General features: G+C 48.3%; 1 protein-coding gene across 5 annotated transcripts; it reads left to right on the top strand.

Moving 5' to 3' along the window:
• The first annotated feature begins 184 nt into the window (after positions 1-184).
• ktn1 (kinectin 1) lies at positions 185-21,247 on the top strand. Of its 5 annotated transcripts, none has more exons than XM_084482272.1 (36): positions 185-303; positions 4,664-5,370; positions 5,757-5,909; positions 6,088-6,207; positions 6,324-6,454; positions 6,606-6,710; positions 6,836-6,976; positions 7,243-7,340; positions 8,303-8,447; positions 9,115-9,211; positions 9,323-9,507; positions 10,036-10,125; positions 10,480-10,517; positions 10,658-10,748; positions 11,824-11,892; positions 11,987-12,024; positions 12,210-12,300; positions 12,989-13,057; positions 13,153-13,190; positions 13,681-13,771; positions 13,891-14,009; positions 14,316-14,412; positions 14,538-14,578; positions 14,708-14,798; positions 15,506-15,592; positions 16,960-17,049; positions 17,138-17,230; positions 17,338-17,427; positions 17,532-17,624; positions 17,757-17,825; positions 17,967-18,050; positions 18,600-18,683; positions 19,586-19,669; positions 19,765-19,857; positions 19,978-20,088; positions 20,210-21,247. In XM_084482272.1, the coding sequence occupies exons 2-36, from the start codon at positions 4,665-4,667 to the stop codon at positions 20,237-20,239; spliced, it is 3,852 nt and encodes a 1,283-aa protein (XP_084338398.1). In that variant the 5' UTR covers positions 185-303; position 4,664; the 3' UTR covers positions 20,240-21,247. The 5 variants fall into 5 exon arrangements, with proteins under 5 accessions (XP_084338398.1, XP_084338399.1, XP_084338397.1 ...); XM_084482273.1 differs by having other exon boundaries at positions 6,321-6,454; positions 14,541-14,578; XM_084482271.1 differs by having other exon boundaries at positions 6,321-6,454.
• The last annotated feature ends 3,363 nt before the right edge of the window (positions 21,248-24,610 follow it).

The following is a 24,610-nucleotide window of genomic DNA, read 5'->3' as shown; positions in this document are numbered from 1 at the left end:
GGAAACCCCACCTTCTTCTGTGACAATGGAATGCTACATGTAAGGGCGAGGTTTTTCAGAGAGTCGTCCAGACTGAGGAAAAATCCATTCACTTCGGTCGGTCCCGAGTAGCAAAACATGCGCTCCTCGTCAGTCTGCGTCTGACCCGCCCCCGCGTTGGGAAACTGCTCTGAGCAGTCCGACAGCGCAGGAGGTTTAGGTAGGTACTGCCCTGGGAAGTAGAAGGTCCGCTGTAGTCAACGCGGAACTACGCCATTTCAGCATTTAACTACGTTGGTCAAGGGACTGCGCACATATTCTCAGGTATGCTACTGTATGCGCGCCGAGTCGCTGTGCTTTGCGGTTGGCACTGCTAGACCCGTGCGGGCTTAGGCGGTTCGCCCAGGCCCAGAATAGCCCTCCTAATAACGGGAAATTGGGACGCAGGAGTGGGTCAGAGATTTCAGGATAGAAGGAGGCTGGGTCACCAGCTAGGCAAGGCCTGCCGGGGCTTGTTCACACTTATGGACAGGCAGTGCTTTTATTTGTTAAATTAAAATAAACTGTTTATGATTGTGTAACTAACTATTAATTGTACGTGTCACTTGATATTTACTGCGTAGAAGCTTTGCTATCGTGTTGTTTGCGTTTACCGGCAACTTACGTCAATTTCTTTGCTAACATTAGCTCATTCATAGCACTAGTGATAGTGCTGTACATCACTCGTTAAGGAGGTTTTGTGTTTGTCTCTGTTTGGGTTGGCTGTTAAAGGGCGTCTGATTACATCCGGACCGGGTCTCTCGGTTGGGTTCCACCCGACCGAGCCCTGCCTGGTCATGAAATACGCCGGTCAAGGAGCGCTGAGCTCCCGGCTCGTCGGCATGTGTGCCCCTCCTTTGCTCAAGGTTCACTCGCTTCTAGCTGTTGCATGTGTGACTTGGCAGCTAGCATGTGTTAGCTGTATTGGATATAACCAGTTCAGTCGGTCTTGTCGGCGGTGTGAACTAGTTTTATCAGAACAACCACCACATAAGCTAAGTGTTTGGTCTAAGTTGACACGTCGAGCCTGTCAGAAGGACACGGCATGGCACAGGGGAACATTGGGTTCCCTTCCTCTGCTGGAGCATGGCCTTGTTTCATAGTGGCTCATCTGTACAGTTACCATCATGAACCGTAGCATAATCCTAATGTTGTAGACATTTTACAAGCATTCGCCCCTTTTCTGTCGTTAGATAAAACCAGAAATATAATATTTTGGTTTTTTGCACTAATATCTATGTAGGCCTACAGGTTTTAAAGTCACTGAAGCTGCTTTTCTCGAACTATGATAATTTGAATGTATTATCTGTTATCATGGTGCTGGCCAGCTTCATTATGGTGTATCTCATCCTGGCGTTGAGGTGTGTGCGTTTCACAATTATATTGTTATGGTACAATACATTACCGAAATTATACCTGTTGCACCAGTTGGCTAGAACAAGGATTGAGGATTGGATATAATCACAAAGGATTGTCTCAATTGTTTTGGCTTGTGTGAATTGCAGTCATTCCTATATATAGGTGTGAGGAATATTCCATCTCCTGGTTCAGTATGATAACTGATGCTTATTAAGAGATGTATTGATGTCTCATCCCAGCCAAAGTAGGCAGTCTGGATGGTCAAGTGGCTAGATTCCACAAAGCCAATGGCCCGAGAGAGCTTTGTCCTGAGGGCGGTTTTCAATGCTGGGACCTGGCTATGAAAGCGAAAGGAAATGTGCGCAACTTCAACTCTGTGGGAAATATGATTGAGAGTCAGTGAGTAGGCCGGACACATAAGCTGGCTGTGTTAACAGAGAATGTGTGATTTAGTGGTCTAAATTAAGCTTGTCTTGCACACTTACCAAATACTATGAGAATTATGCAAGTTCTCCTGGAAGTACATTTTGTCCTTTCAGTATCGTGAGGTCCGGGATAGGATTACTGTGAAGCACGCGAATGGCGCCCAGGTCAACAAATGCTCTGTAACCTACTATGTGCGGCAACTTAAAATAGAAAAAAATTTGTTTTTCCACCCAATCCTCATGGGCCCCTTGAATAATGTTATGATTGCCAAATGTCTGTGTCTCTATCTGAACAGGAATTCCTCCACCTACAATGCACATCATGTGTCTGTTGCAAAGTGTTCCTCTTAAAGGGCAATCTCATATTCTTTGACTGCCTATCAGAGTGCCTAAAAGATGTTGCATAAAGAACAGGTTCTTTCATGTGTTTCTGCATGGAGACGCTTGGTGTTTAGGGAAAGGAATGAGGAACAGGTGAGTCAAGGGACCTCAATGTTTTTTAACGCGTAAATGATGTAAAAGCCAAGAACTACGCAAGCCTGAGGTTCTGGAGGGCTTGATCAAACAGGCTGATCATAGCCTGTGGGGCCAGAGGAAATGTTGCAGTGGAAAGTTAGACTTCAGTGTATTATACTGGTTAAGCTGCTTAATCCAAATTACCTAAGAGGCTCTGTATAGGGGAACTATAGACACAGCTTACCCCTATACTATGTTACTCTCAACCATAGTGTTTAGGAGGTAGGATGACTACAGGTAAACCACAGCCTACAATCCTTGGCCAGTTAATTGCCAGAAAAGCCTGGATTTTACATGGTGTTCACAAAAGTTCTGGAAACATTCCTTAGAGATTTTGGTCCATAAAATGATGTCATCACACACTTGCTGCAGATTTGACCACTGCAGTTTCATGTTGTGAATCTTCAGCTCCAACACATCTCAAGAGGGTTTTATTGGATTGGGAACTAGTGACTGTGAATTCAAATTGTCACCATTCAAGTGGCAATTAGGGCATTTTCTGGCTTTGCTCTGTTTATAACATCTTAGACAATCTTTTAAAAAATGAATGCTAAAATGTCCAATGGTGATTTTGGGTGAGGACCCTTAATTGTCTGATGCGGCCCTGGGTCTTTTAACATAATTTCTTCTGATTTAATAGTAATACTTTGGCTCAAGATAAATAGGTTTAAATGATCATAGTCACTAGACACTTCCGAGACTCTCAGACACCACAACACATTAATCTGTGTAGCATTCTGTGCATTTGTCGGTGTGGTTTAACAAGGACTCCCATCTGTCTGGGCATATGCACTTGGGCCGGCCGCCTCCTCTCCTTCGGTTCTGAGAACCTGCAGCTGCAGGAGGCCTTTGGTGGCTGACATTTATGCTTGTGTATTTTTGCCCCTTCGCAAAGCCTCCCTCTTTAAGTTTGGAATATCATGTCTGAGAGAGGGAGCCGGAGGGAGTGACACAGCGGGGGGCAGAATGTGATTTCCTGCCAGCCGTCTTTTCGTATTGGGCTCGGACCGACCTCGGCCGTCATGGATGTGCTTTATTTTAAGCGGCTCTCATCAATCTTAGCTGGTGATGGAAAGGTACTCCGCCCTGCTTTTGTTTTCGCAGGGCGTTAGAATGTGCCATAGTAGCATGCTTTGTCTAATAGGATCACAGCACTGAAACAAAGGAGGGGGAGGGTTGATGATCAAGAGAAGGTAGAGAATGGCCTAATCTCCCCCAGCCCCAGTCTTAATACTCACCTGCTCTCACAACATACCTGTGCCTCTGTTCCAGGGACTGATGTGGTCCTGTGTCTTAGGCTACAATTAAGGAAGTAATATCTGCAGGCTATTACTTCCTGCTGAGATACTTAATGTATTTTTTGTTATATTTATTTTGCTATTGGAGGGACCACTTGTTTTCCTTTCCAAGAATTCCAATCTTGTTGAACTTTTATTTTGTAATACATAACAGATCCAACAGCCTCCATCGACATTTAATGTTGCTCAGCCGTCTTGCGAGTCACATAACTGCTTCCAAGTGCCAAGCAGCAAATCATTTCTTTACTCAGGGGAAGTGATTCATTCACAAACACTATCCCTGCTATGTTGACTGTGAGGGCATGAGCCAACTTCTGGCAGCATTTTAAAGTCATACAGTTGAAGGAGGTTCATAGTTCACAACATTGCATGCTGGTAATGTTTGACCAAAAATAACCAGACACCGTTGCAGCTGGTACCGTAAGACATTAGCTGGGAAACAAATAATTAATTAATTACACTAATACTAGCCCTATATTAGTTTTGGAATGGGACAACCTCCATGAAATTGATGAGGGCCCGTAAACACGAACATATCACTCCCATCCTCAAATCGCTGCACTGGCTCCCTGTTTCATCCCGTATCAATTACAAAATCCTGTTACTTACCCATAAATGCATTCATGGACTTGCACCCACATACCTCCAAGAACTCATCACCTTACAGTCCACCACCCGCACCCTCAGATCCACCAATACTCTGCTCCTCCAAGTCCCTAGGACCAGGCTTTCCACCATGGGAGACCGAGCCTTTTGCTCGGCTGCACCACGCCTCTGGAACAGCCTCCCAACCCAGCTGAGGGCTGCTCAGAGCTTAGACTCTTTTAAAACAGGCCTGAAAACCTTTTTATTTAGAAAGGCCTTTAAATGTTAACCACATAGTGATTTTAACCCTGCTTTGTTGTTTTTATTGTAGCACTTTGAGATCGTGCCGATGAAAAGTGCATTACAAATTAAATAAATTATTATTATTAATTATAAATTGCCTTAAATTCAGGTTGATTTTGCGGCGATCAAGTAACCAATCCTTATTTTTGTTTTGTGCAGCATGGCGGTGGATATCTACGACTCTCAGTACCTTCTCATCCTGGCCCCATCCCTCGTCATCGCCCTCATGTTCCTCTTCTTCTGGCTCTTCATGAAGGAGACCTCCTACGATGAAGTGCTCGCCAAGCAGAAGCGAGACCTCAAGCTGCCCCTTTTCAGGCCTGACGTCCGCAAGAAGGGGGACAAGAAGAAGAGCAAAAAGAAGGAGAATGCAGGAGGCGGAGGGGGGGGTGGCGGTGGCGGTGGCGCCGGAGGAGGAGATTCGGAGGAGGATCAGAGGGACTTTGACCTGACTGATGCCGCCAGCAGCTCCTCTCCTGAGCTGGAGGACGAGCCCGAGCAAGTGATCCTGCCTGCCGCTGCTCCCGTGTTTGTGGCCGCACCAGTGGAGGCCCCCGCTGGTTTGAGAGAGAGGAAGAAGAAGGAGAAGAAGGCAGCCAAAGCGGCAGCAGCTGCCGCAGCAGCAGCAGCAGCCACTGTAGCAGCTCCTCCTACTCCCACTCCACCCGAGGAGCCAGCCATGAACGGCTCCAGGCCCGCTAGCCGTAAGTCGGAGGTGCCTCTGTCTGTGAGCAAGCGGCCCGGCTCGGCCTCTCCCAAGCCTGACGTCCAGGCCCCGGTCGTGGCCCAGGTCCTGGCCCAGGTGCAGACACCTCCTCTGACCTCTGGGAAGAAGAAAGACAAGAAGAAGCAGAAAGTTGAAGCAGGTGGGTTGGCATTTGAGTTTGAGTCCGGAAGTGGTTTACGTGATCATTTGCATGTTGCTTACTTCATGCATGCGTGCCTCCATTATAAAATGTATTTAAAGGAAAGTAAATCCCTCAAAGTTCCCACATAAGGTGACGTATTATTATATTAGTAGATAATTTAGTATTTTGTAATTTAGATGCTTTTACCCAAATCCACTGCAGGGATTTTCTTGGGATGCATGGAAATGAATGACCAGGCAGGGATTAGTCAACTTAATCAAGGAGGCCTTTTGACTGGGAGTCAAATATCCTAACCGGGATCATCCAGTGCACCTATTCTTGTTGAAATGTGAATCAGTGCAACCATTAATCCGGTTCTCTCCCTGCTGCATGTTCATGTGCAGTCGAGGACCAGCAGCAGGAGGTTAAAGTGGAGCAGGTCGCAGCTCCGGCTCCAGTCAAGAAAGAGGTTCCCCTGATGTCAGAGACCAGCGTGGCCCCCGCCACCACTGGTGGCAAGAAGAAGAACTCTGCCAAGAAGCAGAAGGCTGAGTCTGGTAAGCCCTGAGCGATTCTGTTCTTGAATATCATTGAAATGCAAACAAATTCTCAGTGGAAGAATTTGCCTCTTGAGATTACCAGTGACGGTGACAACCAATCCAGCTGCAGCCTGTCCATGTCAGTTTGTGCATATAATGAATAAAAATAAAGGGACCCACTCTTTCACCTCTTCAGTGGACGAGCCCCACATGCTGGTCGAGTCCGCTGCTCCAGCGAACCACCAGGCGGCTCCCAACGACAACAGCGCTCCCTCCAAGGGGAGTGGCAAGAAGCAGAAGAACGATACTGACAAAGGTACCGGCACTGTATCAATAACGCTGCCCTCCTGTTCCCTCCTCGATCCCCTCCACTCTTCTCTCATCCTAAACCCTCCCATGACCCTCGTTTTCTGATGTCTGCTTGTAAAGCAGAGAACGCGGAGGTGAAGCTGAAGGAGCTCCTCGGTGGCCTGTCCAGCATGGCTCTGTCTGAGGCCGAGGTCGTGAGCGTGATGGCCCTCCTCTGCGACAAGAGCCCCCACGCGCTGGACACCTGGCACAAGGTGAGTCGCAGAGGATCCATGATGTGACGACGACTTACTCAGTAGTTCATAAGCATCTGTGCTCCACAGTGTTCCCTGACGCACTTGGCAACGAGTGCGTTCCACCCCTCCCCGCTCCCGGCTCATTGATTAATTGTTAATTCTCCTCCAGTCTGCTGCCAAGGCTGATCCAGAAGCTCAGGAGAGGGAGAGACTCTTCATCACTCTGAGGGAGGAGGCCTCCATTGCCAAGGACAAAGTGAAGCAGCTCAGCCAGGTCTTGCGCAATAAACCACCTGTGACGTTGCCCATCATTTTTTATCTAAATACCCGTTTGTGTGTGTAATCCTTCCACCACGGCTGACCTCTCATGTGTCCATTTGGGTCCTGATGGTGCTGCAGGAGCTGCAGGTGGAGAAGCAGAAGACGGGCCGGGCGGAGTCCATGATGAGGGAGCAGCACGCGGTCATGCAGAAGGAGCTGGGAGGTATGCAGGCTAAAACACAGAGCGGCTACCAGGAGCTTCAGGCCATGCAGATTAACGTGAGTCACCGGTTCCCTACTTTGTATTAATAATTAGACAATGAGGAAATTACACTGAAGGTTTTTCTCAAGTGAAACACGTGAATGGTGTGAATAATTTGAACTCCATGGGGCTACAATTCCAAAGATCTAGAATCAGTGTAAAACAATTGGGAGTTGTAACACAATTGTTGATTTGGAGAGTAACCAATCTCAGCAATCTTGGCAATAGCCTTATGTGTGTTTTGACCTCATTTGAAATTGTGTGTGTGTGTGTGTGTGTGCAGATGAGGGAGCAGCTGGAGGGCCAGATCAGTCGTCTCAAGCAGGAGAACAGCATCCTGAGGGACGCCGTCAGCTCCGCTGCCAACCAGATGGAGAGCAAGTCAGTACCTCCACACACCGCATACACGCAATCAGGGCCTGGGACTGATCTGGGACCCGCCTCCCAAATGAATTGACTGCATTTATACAGCGCTTTTCTAACCAGTGGCCACTCAAAGTGCTTTACAATATTGCCTAACATGCACCCATTCATGCACACATTCACACACCGACGGCGATGTGAACCATGCAAGGCAACAGCCAGCTCATTGGGAGCAGGTGAGGTGCTTGCTCAGGGACATCTTGACAATCAGTTAGGAGGAGCCGGGGATCAAACTAGCAACCTTCCTGTTACCAGCCAACCCGCTTTACCTCTTGAGCCACATACCGCCCAAATCAGTCATGCACACCTTCCGGAGTCCGGTGTTTCTATTAAGAGTTTGGTCCCTCACCCCTCTGGAGCGTTTAACAATAACCACAGAATTGAGGCGAGGAGTCATGTCACAGAAGTTGCAGCAGTTATAAATTTGGTTAATTTGCTTTTATAGTGAAAAGATGTTGCATTGGCTGATGTCCCCCACCCCATCCTGAACGTCGAATCTTCTGGGATTCTTTTTACAGCTCTTTTTACTCCTTCTGTTCACTTCTATTACATATATAAGGCCGTTCAAATGCCAAATGATGTGTTTAGGTTTAAACTACACTTATGTTTTCTCCTAACCTCTATATTGAATGTTGTCCATTGTTTCATTGGTCTACACTAATGTAATGTTGGACCACTGAAGTACATTTCGTTAACCTTTTCAGATGCCACATAATGTGAAAAGCCAAGAAACTTGTTTTTTTAAATGAAATCAACAAGGAAAATCATGAAATCATTACACACAAAGTTGTCTGCAGCACCAACAAAGGCCTTCCTGTAACGCACCCTATAACACATAGTCTCTCTCTTCTCTCTCGTGTGTGTGTGTGTCTCTGTCTGTCTGTCTGTCTGTCTGTCTGTCTGTGTCTCTGTCACCGTAGGAACTCTGCCGAGCTGAACAAGCTGCGCTCCGAGTATTCTGGGCTGATGAAGGAGCTGACGGAGACCAACGGCAAGCTGCAGCAAGAGGAGCACCAGAGGAAGGGGCTGGAGGTTGGCTACAAGCAGAACGTGTCCCAGCTGGAGGTGCGCTCAGCCACACGGACAACCTCACACACACACACATGCACACACATAAAATGGTCAGCCCTAAGCATTGTTTTAGTGTGCATGTTTGGTGAGCAGGCCTGCCCTGCTTTGAAGGGGGGAGGGAATGTCGGGTGGGTTCGAGGGCTGGGGTGGCCTAGTTTCAAAAGAGCCTCTCCTCATGATCCGAATTCATATGTACACGCCCTGCAGGAAGTCATAACATGCTCGTGGGAAGGGACAAGTTGAATAGACCCTGGAAGTGGAGGATTGTGTTGGTCCAGGAAGCAGGCTGGGGGGGGTTGTGGGTTGAGAACTTCACTCTGCTTGTAAAGAACACAGCCACCTTCCTCCCACCTGGGTTGTATGTTTATCCCGGTATTTTAAAGACTGTGATCCAACACTGAAAATTGTATGGGAGGTTGTATTGTATGTATTAGTCGCAGAAATTGTCTGGTAAACATAACCTGGTTGTTGACCAGACCTCACTTGAGAGTGGTGTACCCTGGTTAATGTAGTCAGGGTACTTTTCTTTAGTAGATGCAGGACAGTAATCACTAGCTAGTCACACCAGGGGATCTGGGAATGGGGTCGACCGAATCAGAAAGGCGCACTCATTGTGTCTTGAGAGGAGGGGATGACGGGTGTGTTGTCTGTTGTTGCCCAGGCTCAGCTGCAGGACACCAAGAGACACTGGGAAGAGCTCCAGAACTACCACTACAAAGTCAACGCAGAGCGGGAGAAACTCCAAGCAGCCAAACAAGGTGAGTCAAACTCCTCTGGGATACATATCCTTTCCATTTATTTTGGGCATCTTCCACAAGATCCAGTGTGACAACAAAGTGAGCTCTGTGTCTGTCTCTATGGTTCTCCAGAGCTGCAGAACCAGCTGCTCTCCGTGGAGACGGAGATGAACAGCAAGAACAACGAGATCCAGAACCTCCACGGCAGCCTGCAGGAGGCCATCGTGTCCAAGGACCGCGTGGAGCAGAGGGTCCGCCAGCTGCTGGAGGTCACCCAGCACAGCATGCCTGATGAGACCCTGCAGGCCCAGGTCCAGGTAACGTACCGCAGGGCGTCACACAGTCCACAAGTCCTCCGGCGGCATGTGGCTCAGGAGGTAGAGTGGGTTGGCTGGTAACCGGAAGGTTGCTGGTTAAATCCCCGGCTCCTCCAAGAGTGAGAGTCGAGGTGTCCCTAAACAAGGCACCTCTCCCTAACTGCTCCCGACGTGCTGGCTTTCGCCTTGCATGGTTGACACCGCCGTCGGTATGTGAATGTGTGCATGAATGGGTGAATGTTTGGGAATATCTTAAAGCACCTTGAGTGGCCACTGGTTAGAAAAGCATTGTATAAATGCAGTCCGTGCATGTTCTGGAACCACAAAATAAGCAGCTAGCATGTGTCTAACCAAGTCTAACCAATATCCAAGGGATTCTGTGTTCATACTCTGGATGTCTGTTTAACAAATAATACTTGGCAGTTGATGTCATGAACATTGTTGGTATTGGGTGTGCTGTGTTTGACTTTAAGAAGGAGGAATATTTATAAAGTGGGTGTTTTTAATGTTTTCTTTTTCTTCCCACAGGAACTCCTGAACGAGAACAAAGGTCTTCAGGTGCAGATTGAGTCCCTACAACACCAGAACGAGAACCTTCAGGCCCAGATGTCTTCACAGGTATAGGAGGGATTTTATCAGTAAACCTCGGCTTCAGTTGTGATGTTACCAATAAATATCACAATATACTCAAACACCATTCCAAACAGTGTTCAAGTAGGCAGGAGTTGTATAGTATTGCACTAAAATTAGTGTCAGTTCCCACTGAGGTTTAAAACCTCATATTTCATCATTTTCAATGTAAATCTTATCGTAATTCATTTGTCCTATAAACCTGGGCATCACGACCGAGAGTCGATATCTTCATGACTATACAATACCATTCAAAGGTTGAATCATTGCCTAGCCCTCTCTGAGACTAGTGCCACTAACACATGCAATGTAAGCTAATGTTCTGTTTCCTCCCTCCTCCAGGCAACCCACATCTCCCACTTTGAGGAGCTGCAGAAGCTGTAAGAGAAACTCACCAATTCTCATTTAAACATGCACTCTGATTCCGCTGTCTTCTACTGTGTACTGTGGGCCAGATGGTGGCTGTCAGCCCGTTTAGCGGTGTGAGCTCCTTTTTTGATGAGTTGTTTTACCTCTCCAGGTTGGCAGAGAAGGAGCTGCAGCGGAAGAGCCTAGAAGATTCTCTGAACGCGGAGCGGAGCAGTGGGGCCGGCCGAGAGACCAACATGCAGGTACGTCACATTTACATTTTACATTGAGATTTTACAAAATGTCAAATAAAACACGACAGAAACTGTATTTTGCTACGATACTTGATTTGTAACATCAACGAACACCACTAACCACTCAGTGAGTTGCACATTTCTGAAAACTTAGCGGGTTGTTTTAAGGACAGGTTTGTGCATACACGTAGCCATTCTGAAGCAGGCACGGCGATCTTAATGAGCCAAATACCCGAGACAGGACCAATCGTCAACATTCGGTGTCAACCACTCTATTTCATCCTAGACAAACCAGAAAGGGGGCTCAATGTTCAAAATACCGTAATTGTCCTTTAAGGCTTGTTTACGGTGTGTTTTTGCCGGGTTTTCGCCTGGAAGGCTCTATAGAAATCTGGCACCCTATTGAACGAAGTTTAACTGAGAGAGTGTGCCGCTCACAGACACCAGAATGAATGCGTTCACAGTAACGTTCATCCGACAGTCATACAGTATGTTAAGTTCACGTTCGCCCAAAATATGAACAAGTTGATGAACTATCATTTAATGAACACGTTCAGGCACAACACTGGCTGTCGGTTCAGTAAGGATGATCATAGAACCAAGTGCCAAGCACTAACAATTGTTAGGTTAACCCATTCCCATGCTACACAATGCAAAAAAAAGTACTATTTTTAAGTGCAAGTACGTACAACATACAATAAGTGTGTACATTAAGTGCCAGGACGTACAACATACAATAACAGCGTAAGAGGGGTGTGAGGGTGGTCGACAACATGTTCTTCAACTGCAGTTATTGAGCCTGCGTTAATATGCCGCCATTACTGAAGACTTTTGATCGTTGTAGTAGTGCTAAATGAATCAGTATTGTATTATATCCTCAGTTTGTATTATTCCTAATAACTGCCACCTTCTAATTCTCATTTGTCAATCTGTCACATTATCACACCAACCAACGTTGTGAGTGACAGCCGTTGCATGTCACTGTTGGATGAGAAAAGTTCCGGTCTATCCTGTATTCCTTCTCATGCGGTGTAACAGACACTGACATTTATCTCCTCTCTCTCACCCCCCCCCCCCCCCCCAGGCCATGCACAATGAGAGCATGGCCCTGAAAGCAGAGCTTCAGAAACTGCAGGCTCAGATTTCTGAACAGGTCAGTGGCCCACCACCATGGTTATTTGTGTAAGATGTAAAAATGTGCATCTCTGTGTGACACTCACAGCTTGTGACTTTCCCCCCCTTTCCAGAATGACTCTCGGCTAGCACTGGACCAGATCCAGATGAGGTTTGTGAGCACTGATTATGTATCATGATTATGTATTCATCTGTGTCTATTTGGAGATGGATGGCAGGTAACTGGGGTATATGCCACGACAAAGTTCTCCTCTAGTCTGCTCATGCAAATGTTGAAACCCCCCGTGACAGGGTTTTGATTTGTCCTCATCCCGGAGTCTCCCTTTGTCTCCTCAGCGTTCAGGAACGGGAAGAGAACATCAAGACGGTGGAGGGCCTGCTGAAGACCGGCCTCATCGAGGTGGCCAACAAGGAGGAGGAGCTCCAGGTGCGTGTGTGTGATCCACTGACCTTGGCTGTCCTCCGTGGTAAAGCCTTCAGGAATAGGCAGGATTAGAGCATGGCATCCCAGGGCAGCCGTGACTCTGAAACCACCAGCAGGCAGATAGACGGACCGTAAAACCCTCGCTTCACTAACATCAGTGTGACGCTGTCCCCGAGTGACAGTGCAGTTTACTGTGGTGTGTTGTAGGGGTGTAACGATGCACAAAAGTCACGATTCGGTACGTACCTCGGTTTTGTGTAAGTCACAGTTTGGTATGTTTTTTGGTACAGCAGTTTTTTATTTTTTATTTTTAAACAGGTTTTTTATGATTTATTAAATTATCAAACAAATTTGATAATTTACCCTTTTGATTTAAAGTATCAAACAAATGCCTTACACAAATGAAAAGACATCAAATACAATTGAGGATAAAAACACAATAAAGTCCAGGACTTATTTCCATTGTGGTCCTCAATACAAAACATCAAGACAAGACAGTCAGAGACAGTGTGTGATAATCAATAAATACGTCTTCTTTTTTTTTTTCGGTACGTACCGAAATGAAACGTGCATCGAACCGTTAGACCCGTACTGGAAAACTTCAGCCTGAATACGCGTATCGTTATACCCCTAGCGTGTTGTGATCGCTCTCGCTGATAATGTCCTAAGCCTCTGCGTTGTCCCGCTGCAGGCTGTGCGGGAGGAGAACCAGGCCCTGAAGAGGGACATGGAGGCCCTGAGGCAGCAGGCCTCGGAGCAGGTGATTCAGAAACATCACAAAGCACACGCACACGCCGTTTCTGTCTTTCAATGTGTTACTTACAGTACACCATGTCCCTTTTTTTCTACTTTCAGACTACGTCGGAGTCAATGGTTGAGGAACTGAAATCCCAGTAAGTGTTTTCAAATAACCTAATGTTAACAGAGCCAGCGCACATTTTAAGTTATTGCAGTGGTTGCAGTTTTGCAAATGATTATACGATTATACGATTCTCTTACTAGTTTTAAATCACTGTATGGCCTGGCGCAAGCCTATCCTTACTGTACCGACAGCGATATATAGTCTTTCTTCTGACAAATGCACTTTGCATTTGGAGCCATGCTCTCTGCGCTCTGCCTCAGAGTCTGAGAGACTCCACCGCTGTGGACACTTTTAAAGGAAGCCTCAAGACTTATTTTAGCCTGGCTTTTACCTATGGTTCCTCGTAATTTGTTGCCTTGTTAGTCTTAAGTATTTTTTATATTCTTTGATCCCTTGTTATATTCAGTCTTGATATATTCAGTCTATTTTTTTTTTTCTTTTTGTGTATGCTGTAACGATACATTTAATCCCTTTGATGTATTGAGCCACCCTGATGCCGATGTATCCCTGCTGCTGTGTAGGCTTAAGCAGAAGGATGAGGAGGTCCACTCCATGGAGGAACGTCTACAGGCGGCGCTGGGCTGCAGCTCAGCCACAGAGCAGACCGTCGCGGTGAGCTGTCTAAACCTCCGCCGTTCACCGTTTCAGATCAATACCTTCTCTGCTTAAATGCCTGTGTGAGGAGGCTGAGTCTAAAGGGGTGTGTGTGTGTGGGCGCCTCGTCTCCTCAGGTGCTGGAGCGGCAGCTCGACTGCCTGCAGACAGAGACCGAGCAGCTGAGGCAGAGGGAGGCGCTGGGGGAGCAGAGCAGTGCGGACGCCAGTGCCCAGCTGCTAGAGCTCCAGGCCCAGTAAGAAAACACTAAACTTGGGGGGGGCGGGGGTTGTCGCAGGAAGGGTGCTAGTTCGATCCCTGGCTCCTCCTAGCTGAGTGTCAAGGCTTCCCTGAGCAAGACACCTCACCCTAACTGCTCCAGTCCAGCTGTCGCTTTGCATGGTTGATTCTGCGGTACGTGTGTGAAATGTGTGTATAAACCGTTGTGAGTCGCTTTGCATAAAAGCAACTGCTAAATGCCCTAAATGTATATGTAAAAGAACACCTCCCGTGGACTACGCATCACCAGCCATTGCTCAGAGCTCTGACCTCTGACCCTCAGGCTGTGCTCGAAGGACGCGGTGCTCCATGCTCTGCAGGGTGAGCTGGAGTCCAGGACCAGGGAGGTGAGCCAGCAGGTGGAGCAGCTGCAGCAGCAGGTGAGCGAGGCCCTCTGCCCCCCCCCCCGGTTAGGGCCGTCCTCTTCTGCATGCACTTGTTTGTCTTATCATTTATTCATCATCTTTTTGTAATTATTATTTGTTATGTATTTGTTTTGATCCAGCAGTCCCAAAGTGTGACACCAAGCCCAGAACTCCTTGCAGCGTGAGTGCCATCATAGGACTACTTTCTGAATGATTTAGATCTTCTCCCTCCTCCCTCATAAAGACACCATTAAAGCTGTGCCATGTGTATGACTGGAGGCCCAACGCTCTGTGTGCTCCGTCCCACCAGGTTGTCTGAGAAGGACAGGCAGGTGTCTGACCTTCAGGTTGAGCTGTCTGAGCTGAGAGACTCCGTGGAGCTTCACAGGAAGAAGAACAATGTAGGTTTCCCACAGCCCCCCCCTCCCCCCACCCGGCTGTCTTCAACCCCCAGTGCTGCTCCTCCCTCCTACAGGAAGCTCCCCCTACGTCTCTCCAGTGTGGCCCTGAAACTTGGTCCCCTCACAGCTAACCCACTCCCGAGCATGCCCCCCGGATCCCCGTCCTCCACTTCTCTTTCCAGGCCTCTCCCTCCCTGCCTCTTATCTAGGCTCCACGCTGGTATTTTTGGAACTCCGAAGTGGAGACGGCTGAGGTTTTGGTTGTGTTGCACACAGTGCCAGCACGCATCAGCACACACGGCGGTTTCAGCTGCTGCGCTGCTTGCCGTCGGCCATGGCTTGCCTCTCCTGCGAGCATGTCTGTGCTTGTGGGTGGTGCACATTAACATTAACATTACCCCACCCCATCTTTTCTTTAGACGTTATTTTTAAGACGTTTTTGAAAGCCATTGTTGTTTTGGTTAGTGGCTTATTATTTTTAAATGCAGGGTGTTAAATATTAGGTGTAGAGGATTAAGTTATTTGGAGTGTTATTCGGATTTGCTAGTAGTCTCGGCACTCATCGGTCCATTCTGTCATCCGTCATCTGACTGGCCGTAGCGCTCTATTGAGCACAGTGAAGAAACCCCTTTCACATAGGAAGGGTTTGGAATGCTTTAACCCCTGCCAGTGAACTGAAAGCAGTGTTTCTCTGGACTCCTGACCAGGAGCTACGGGAGAAAAACTGGAGTGTAATGGAGGCTCTGTCAGCCACCGAGGCCCTGCTTCAGGGGAAGCTCAACAAGGCCGTCAAGGTTCGACACCCCACTTCCTGTCTGCTTCACGCTAGATCCAAACCTAATGCACCCCATCCCACCCCACCCCCACCCAACCCCACCCCCGCTACCCCTCCGAAACCAGATTTTTGTTGCACAATCATCCATGCAAAACGGACTGCATACTCATTTTACTTAATTACCCTCTGGATAACGTTATAACAAATTGTAATGTTAATACAGGGAACTGTTTTGTTCTTCCGAATGGCATATATTTTTGCACTGTTTATGCAATGATGCAGAAAAAAACAACAAAGGTTAAACATTTTCTCCACATCAAACGTCCACTGTGCTCAGAGGCTGGTGCTTTGAAATGAGTGTGCAGCGTCCTGGACATGATTACACTCGCTGTCACTCAGGACTCCTCATCGTATTCATTATTCACTGCCCCCACCGTCCCACCACCGTCCTGTGACTCACATTCAGCATGTGCTCTCTCTCCCTAACCTGTGATGTGAACCTCTCCGTCGCCGTTAAGTTAAGCTCGTCAAATCCGACCGCAGATCCACTGGAATCTCAATGGAGGAAACACGATTTACTGTTCATGATTTTCCAGCGTTGCACTGGATTCACAAAGACTCGTGTCCAGTCTGCGTTTCGCTGAGTCACCGGATTGTTCTAGACATTGCATAGCTTTTAAGGGAAGTCACCACTATGAGGGGCTCGTATTTCTGGCTGCTCGGGAACGGCGTGTGCGAGCCGCCCTGTCAGCGGCCAGCTGCCCAACGCCGTCAAGAGTACAGTAGAAACCCCCCCTACACGGGGCACTGGGCGGGGGGGGAGGGTGTCCTTGGGACCCGTTGTCGTCTCCCATCTGAAGGGTGCATGCTGCTCGTACAGGACTCCCCGATGCGTGTCACGGGGCTGACCTCCCACTCGCTACGCTAATGCGACTAGCGGCCCGCGTGCCAGCTGGCGATCTCCCATCAGGCCTCAGAGCGACAGTAACGGGGGGGCTGATGGCTTCCGAGATTTGCATTTTTGTTATGTTTCAATAATGGGGCATGTTTACATTCCTGCGGTGATCATGAAACAGGATTCTGCGTGGTGGGGGAGAGGCCGTTGGCTCTGAGCATGGCGGTTGTATGGCTGACTCCAGGTTAAGCGCTCACTCGTTGAGCAAGGCTTAGATCCACTGTAAAGGCTGCTGTGGTCTCGCAGTCGCCCTTCTCATTGAAGGGGACTGCGTGTTCATGTTTGTGGCCCCGCCGGTGTCCTGAGAGGAGGATCACCACTGCACACATTGCCTTCCAGTGACCGGACAGCAATGCTGCCACGGCGTGTCCGTTCTCATCCCCCCCTCGGCGTGTTTTTCTTTCCGCCCCACCGACCCTTTTGTCCCGCAGGAGAACCAGACAGCGCTGGACTCCGCCCAGGCCGAGTGTCGCGACACGCTGCACAGACTGCTGCCCCACGTGCCCCTGCCCAGCGGACAGGTAGGGGTTAAAGGGTTCTTGTGTGTGTGTGTGTGTGTGTGAGATACATGGCTCATATTTAGAATAACTGTTTTGAACTCTCCACCAGAACCACCAGGAGTGGCTGCACAGGTTCGAGCAGGCCGCTGCTGAGAGCTCCGCTGCCCAGTCTAATCGTGCCCCTGCATCAGGGGAGCTAGAGGTACTTCATGTGTGAAGTAGTTTACCATGTAGGTTGGCCCCAGAGGCCCTTCTGTGGGATTTGGCCCCCTCGAAAGGCCCTCATGTTTGGAGATGTGTTTCCACCAGGGGCTGCAGGAGAAGCTGAAAGAGACAGAAGAAGCCCAGAAGGTTATGCAGAAGGACTGCGAGACGTACAAGAAGGTGTTGGCTGAGACGGTGAGAGATGGGCACTTGTTTAAGGGTCGCAAAGACATCTGGGGGAAGTAGAGGGGATGCGTTTTTTAAAGATGACTTGCCTGCAATAATCACTGTGTCCACAGGAGGGCATCCTGCAGAGGCTGCAGAGCAGTGTGGAGAGCGAAGAGTCTCGCTGGAAGTTGAAACTGGAAGTGTCTCAGGGAGAGCTCGGAGAGGTATGCATTAAGCCGTTGGCCGTTTAGCTGTGAACCACAGCGGCGCATCGGTCAGCGTATAGAGTCTCTATTAGATTATCGTATCGTTAACGCGACTGAATTAGATTTTGTTGCCCCCCGCCTCTGTTCCAGATGAATGTGAAAGTCAGGGCGTTGGAGCAAGAGATCGAGAGACTAAGTGACGGCGCCGAGTTGGAAAATGTTAGTCCCTACCAGCATGTATAATTAACGCCTTTTAACACCCTAAATAATTGCAATTGTAAAATCCTGTCCCTAAGATGCCAGTTCGTCTGCATTTCTCTCGGTTTTCATGCCGTCAACGTCTTTTGTGTTGCTCTGTAGTTGAGACGAGAGAAGCAGCAGTTGGAGGCCGAGCTGGACAGGGCAGAGCGAGAGAGCGCCACCTATGTCACAGAGGTCAAAGAGGTAATGTGACTGAACGTCCATCTCTGCTGTCATCGTTCTCAGTGGTGATCCATCCAAGGCATTGGCATGGGTGTGCTGTCTTTGTCTCTGTGCATGTGAATCATGCTTGTTTCCTGTGTCTAAGCATTGACACATCATTAACGTCGTTTGATTCTGGTATGTCAAAGTGGAATAACCTAATCTGGCGGGTGTGATCTTTGTACACATATTACACTTGGCAGACTAACCAAATTGAATTGTGGAAAGGAGTATGCATTAAAACGCACTGAGCTTTCTACTGTGTAATCGTGTGACCGGATTGCTGAACATGGAAAGCCTTGACTTTGTGTTACGATGACCTCATCAGGGCTGGAGGACAGCCACTCATCTCCATTCTTAAATAGCATCTTGGCCCTCGGGCTCCCCTCACACCCTCGGCAGCCTGTCACAGACTCCAACGCCCTTTGCCTCTTTCCTTTTTTTCCCCCCGTATCTATTCAGAGCGTCTCTGGAGCAGGCTCCACCGCCACCCAAACATTAAACACACCACTGTCTCAAACTGTATTTCAGCTCAAAGATCTCTTGACTGAGCTGCAGAGCAAACTGGACGGCTCATACACTGAGGCCGTCCGGCAGAACGAGCAGCTGAACGTGGTAAGCGGGCTTTGCTGCCCCTCGCTCGAGCTTCAGAGCTTCAAAGCCTGGCCGCTTAATGTCACCACGCCACGCTGCCGCTCTCAAAACGAAGAGTGAGGTCCTGCATCTGGGCAGAATAGTGCAGTCCTAGAACATTCTGTGTGTGTGACCTCAGACTGGGTTGTTGTTGTTGGAGGATGTGAATGATGACCTACTCTTCAGCAGAATAACACAGGCTTCCTGCTTGACTCTGCTTTTACTCTGCGTTCCTCAAACGACGTGACAGCCTCTCGCAGTATGTTGGCCGCCATCTGGAAACCTCTTTGCACCTAACCCCTCCTTTTCATCGGCCTTCAAACACCTCCTAGCCTTCTGTGTTTGTGTCTCTGTATCTTTGTATGTTACACATGATGTATATGCTGTGTTCTGTGTTTTTAACCTACAATTCAGACCTGATGCTCTGGCATCTGTCCATGTCACCAACATTGGTTTGAACCTTTCAAGCTAAGAAATGTGTTGCATCTCGTGGGGGAAACTCCTATTCTTGTAGAAGGTTCTCCTCTCAGTGCATGTTTGTTCAGATCAGACTCTATATGGTCTCTGGTGGAACAAATGATGGATTGTAGGTTAACTGCTGTAGGTAAGAGTCTTACTCACCACCTGCTAATGCTGTTGTCAGGGATTAGCCGTTTAAAACTAGAACAATAAAAAGCGATGGGGTTTACTTGACTTGTTGCACTCCTAAGATGCCTGCTGGCTGGACCCTTGTTGTAGAATAACAAATGCTGCACGCACTTTCATCCTAGTAGCACAAAGACATCACGAGGCCCGCTCTCAAGACTCAGCTCGCTCTGGAGACTCAGCTCACTCTCGTGTCTCCGCACGTGTTCTAAGTGTCTGTTTTTGTTTTTTCTTTCCAGCTGAAGACCCAGCTGACTAGGACAGTGTCCAAACTGCAGACGGAGGAGAACGAACGACAGAAAGTGGCCGGTGACCTTTACAAGGTAGGATCTCCTCATCGTATGAAACCACCATCCAAGATAGAGTGTGTTGGCAAAGCGTGGTCATGACTGATCCCGTCTCCCTCCACCCCCACCAGGCCCAGCAGTCTCTGGACCTGATCCAGGAAGAGCTTTCCAAGGAGACGGGCAACGCAGACCTCATAGAGAACAGTAGCCTCATGTCTCAGACGGTAAGGGTGATAGGCCATGATGATAGGCCAATCAGGGCACTGTACTAAACGATAAGGCTGTTGATGGGCATGTCTTGCGAGGCTACATGTGATTCAAGCCAGCCTGTTGCTCTGTTAAAGGAGGAGATTGACAGGAAGGTGAAGATGACTGCAGGGCTGAACCAAACCGTGAGGGAGCTGCAGCAGCTCATACAAGACGTCAACCGGCAACTTACCAAGGGACAGGATGCGGTAAGGCCCGGTTTCCTTGCGGTTCTTACTCGCTGTTGTTTTGATGCTTTGTCTATTGGATGCGCTTGCTGGGGGTCAAGCTCAAAACACATCTTTTGTTTTGTGTTTCCTCTGTTTTCAGGAGGCTGACAAAGACTTGCCTGAAGTATAGGCAGCGGAGGCTGCCCCCCCTCCCCTTCCCCTCCTCCAGCAGCCAGCCTGACCTCACTACAGAGAGACCACTCCTCTACCACACACCCCCCCACCCTGTCCACCACCACCACCACCACCACCACAAACACAACCCCATCACCACCGCCACAAACACAGCCCCGTCACCACCACCCTTCCACCCTCACCTCTGCACTCCGGCGCTGCAGGCGGACTCTGACCCGGGCTCACCGGGCCGTATGTCACCCAGGTCCCTCAACGCCAATTAACCCTGTGGCTCGTGTTTGCCATCCGTACGAGCCCCGCACCACACCTTTCTACCACTGCGCTCTCTCACTACATTCCTCTACTCCAGCGGGCCCCCCTCTGTGTCACAGACACCGGAACTTGTTTAATCTGTGTGTGGAAACCCCCTCTATGTTTAGAACACGGTTAGCAGTACAAAAACCTTTCTGTGAACAGAACTATATCGAACAAACGTTGAGTTCTCGAGTCCTTCCCTTCTGGGTTTAATGATGTGTTTAAGTGTTTGACCAGTTAGGACCCGCTGAACTTAAGTCTAGCGCCGTTGTTTGTCTCCCGTCGGAACCCCTGTCGTCCCAGCATCGTCGTTCATCCAGGAGCTGGTGCACCCAGCACCCCTCCATCTGGTGCTGGGTGCTGGTGGGAGGGTGTGGGTGGGGGGGGTGATTCGGAGGGATCACGGCGACACGTTCAGATCATCACTCCAGTGCTAAACGGCGGAGACGCGTGGATGAGTGTGTGTGTGCGTGTGTGTGTGTGTACTGTTCGGTGTACCACAGCTCCAAAGAAATGGGGGGTCCGCGCCCCGGTCTGGGCGGAGAGTGTTGGTCGATTTGTAATCCTACTGTAACGACTCTAGGAATAGGCGTCCCATATCGTCTGTAACCACCACTCGCTATATACTGTCGCTAAATTCATTAACACTGAATATTTTCTTCTTTTTGTAACAGGTGACAGTTAATAAAAGGGATGCTTGGTAAATCTGCCCCGGCCTCCTGTGTTTCTGAGTGCTGCCCTTCCTGCGTTTCCTTCTTTGCACCACGAGGGGGCATTGCTTAGCCAGTGTATTTACTAACGCCAGTTCCCTTTTCGGAGTCTCCTTACCTCCTATCCACTGCTGGGCTCTAAAAGCGGCCCTGCAGTCCTGTTCCAAACAAACAACCTGCTCATGTTATGGTGTCTCGGGTATACCCATGTATATTAGTTTGACTGATGAATTGCCATAAATTTGGTTTATTATTATTATGAATTATTCAGCTTTTCGGGTGTGACTAGTGTCTCAGCATTTACAATACATCATTCCCCCCTAATAACAGGAAGTGATTCTCTGTGTAGCTCTTTGCTCATGTGTGATGTTGTGTAAACTGATATGAGGTCTGGAGCCATGCAGGGAAGTGACTGTGCATCAGGGAAGTTGAACAACAGAAAAGTGATTACCAAAGACAAAGAACTCCCTCTGCTATCATGTTGGACCTTCCCCAATCCATCCCTTCTTTTCTCTGGCATGACATCAATGGCAGTTGGATGCATGCTTGTTGAGGCTTTGAGTTATAGACCAAGGGAATAAAAAGTCAAAAGAATTCCATTGGAAGGGGGGTAATATTTACTTTTCCTCCCCAACTGCCCTTTACGGAGATTCGACTGAAGACAACAATTCCTCTGAGGGTCCGTTTGAAGTGGCTGCCGGGCTCCTTCAGGGCTGGGAGAATCGACGAAGGTCACCCGTCATAATGAGGCATAAAACATCTATGTAGCAGCAGAGCTCCAGCCCTCCCCCACGGTTGCATACAACTGTTTTGTAATCCGTTCCTGCTGGTGGCTCTGCCCATCATGGCCACGTCAGGTTTCCACGACAACGTGTGTGTGTGTGTTTCTCTCGTGAAGGGTCAGATGAGGGGCTCTGGTGACCCCGGTTCAGGCAGCACATTCCTGGCATTCCCTCGCCACCGTCACGCTGCAGTCAGCTGGTTGGCCGGCCGGGCGCCCGCATGGAAACCTCTGGGCCCAACCACCAGCGACGCCACAGTTCTGCTTCCACTTTCTCTTTTTTTTCTCTCTGGATCACCAGAGGCCTGTTTGGGCCTTTCTCGCGCCGCAGCCAGAGGCGTTTATATCATAACCTCCCCTCTACCGCCCTATAGGCCCAGCCTGTTGCTTAGCGCCGAGTCACGGACAAAGACAACCAGATCCCCCCTATTAAAGTCAACGGCACTGTTTGTTGCGCAATAGATTCCACTGCCTGAAGTCCTGCTTGTGATGGAACACATGAGAGCGTTGTTGCTGCAGAACACAAGTTTATAGACACAATTCCTATCTCTCCATGTTCTGTGACTTGGGACATGACCTTTTTCTAGGGAGATAAAGTGGGGAAAAAAGACACTGACATTTAAATTAGACAGTAATGACTAGGCTAAATGTTATGTTAAAAGGTGAAATGTGTTATTTCATAGTTGTCAGTGGTATTTTCTACAGCAGACCAACTTTTCTCCTTTGTATTAAAAGGTTTGAAACAGTCACGCGTGTTTACAGTACACAGCTGCCAACCATGTTCCCTTTATTGTGGACATCAAGATATGTTGCCAGTGTAAGGAACTTCACGTGTTACCTTCCACCTAACTTCTGTTTGGGTCATGTGTCCATGGGGTCAGGATGGTGTAGTGGCTGGGGTTCCCAGTGGAAAGTTACAGGGTTCCGTCTCCAATGTCTGCAGCCTAACTCCTACCTGGTCCTTAATGACATGTCAGAATTCACTGAAGCCAAATTACTCGTGTGTGTGTGTGTGTGTGTGTGTGTGTGTGTGTGTGTGTGTGTGTGTGTGTGTGTGTGTGTGTGTGTGTGTGTGTGTGTGTGCGCGCGCACACAGTCTATTTATTTTCTTCCAGCAGGCTTCTGTTATCCTGACTTCTCCCAACACTGGACCAGGGTTTATACACATACACCCTTCAGCAGATCAACCTCAGCCAAACCGCCTACTCCCTTCATCTGCTCTCCATCACTGTGGTATGCGTAAGACAGCCTTTGATCCCCCAAAACTCCAGTCTGTGTGTGTCTGGGGCTTACAAGTGAACTAGTCCGAAAGGGAGAGGGAAGGTCGTATGCTTAGTGCAATAGCCAGTGGCGAGAAGCATGCAGTAAATACTCGTTCTGGCTGTGGCTGGGAGGCCAGCCTGCAGGCCATTGAGCTAAAGGTGAAATGTAGATCCCACCCCGAGCAACAACTGCTAACATCTCTGAGGTCTGCCCCGTCTGTACTATTAATGGAGCCCTTGTAGAGGTGTGAACATAACAGCACAAATACCCAGGCTTGATCTGAGTTCTGTTACTCACACGTTTCAAGATAGCTCAGGAGCCTGACACGACACAAGGACGAGAGGTCAACAACTTTTTTTTTAAATCTTTTACTTGTGTAATGTAATCTAGCGTTTTAATAATGGAGTGTATCTCCCAAGTAGGGAAAGAGAGAGGTGTACCGCCATTAGGCCAGTGCCTCCCCGCTCGGCTTTTGTTTTTGTGTTAAGTGTTATTGCACTCTGAAACTGAACACCAGTTCAAACAGAAGGCCGTAAAGGCCGAGGAGAACTGAAGGGTCTGGGCGCTCTATGGCCGCTTCCAGCTAGGCGGCTCGCTGTGAAAGCAAACCCGAAAAGGTAAAATGTTGATGGGGTTGCCAGACAGGAGTGTGGAAGTGGCACATTCATCAGAAAGGCGTGAGAACAACAGGACATGTGATACATAGGGAGAATGGCATGGGGAGGGGGGTGGTAAAGGTCAAACCTTACATTCTCCCCGGAGGTGTCGACATTTGGGTAACTTTAAGTAGTCTGTAACGCTTACTTTAATCGATTCGTCTTATCTTGACAAATATTTGCCGTGTATTCGTCAGGAATGCGATACATTGACTTGACAAATGCATAATATGACAGACGATGTGAGTTGTCTGTTTTTATAAAGTCTAAGCTAAGCCTGACCGTATATTAAATTATAAATAAAGTAGCTTAGTATAAAAAATAAATAAACAAAGCGCTCATTTGTAACTATATTTATACATTTTCAAAAATGTATTTCAATATTGTAACCATACAAATGTTTTCGTGGGCTTGGTGAAGGCAAGGAATCAAGGATCCTCTTAAGAATTCACAGATTGTACTCTTTGTTTACATAATACAAGGCGCGATGTATTAACCAAGTGAGGTGGTTGAGGAAATGAACATATTTTTTAAATAATACAAATTCACTCATAAGAGCCTAAAAAAATATTTAAAAAGTGATTGTAACGAATACGGTTTATAATGACATTAAATGTAATCATACGTTCGTTCAATTTAGTCTATATAAGCGTTTTAGGGTT

The sequence above is a fragment of the Micromesistius poutassou genome, assembly GCF_964030765.1.
Source record: "Micromesistius poutassou genome assembly, chromosome: 17".
Lineage (NCBI taxonomy): Eukaryota > Metazoa > Chordata > Actinopteri > Gadiformes > Gadidae > Micromesistius > Micromesistius poutassou.
This window is presented reverse-complemented; position numbering and strand designations above follow the sequence as displayed.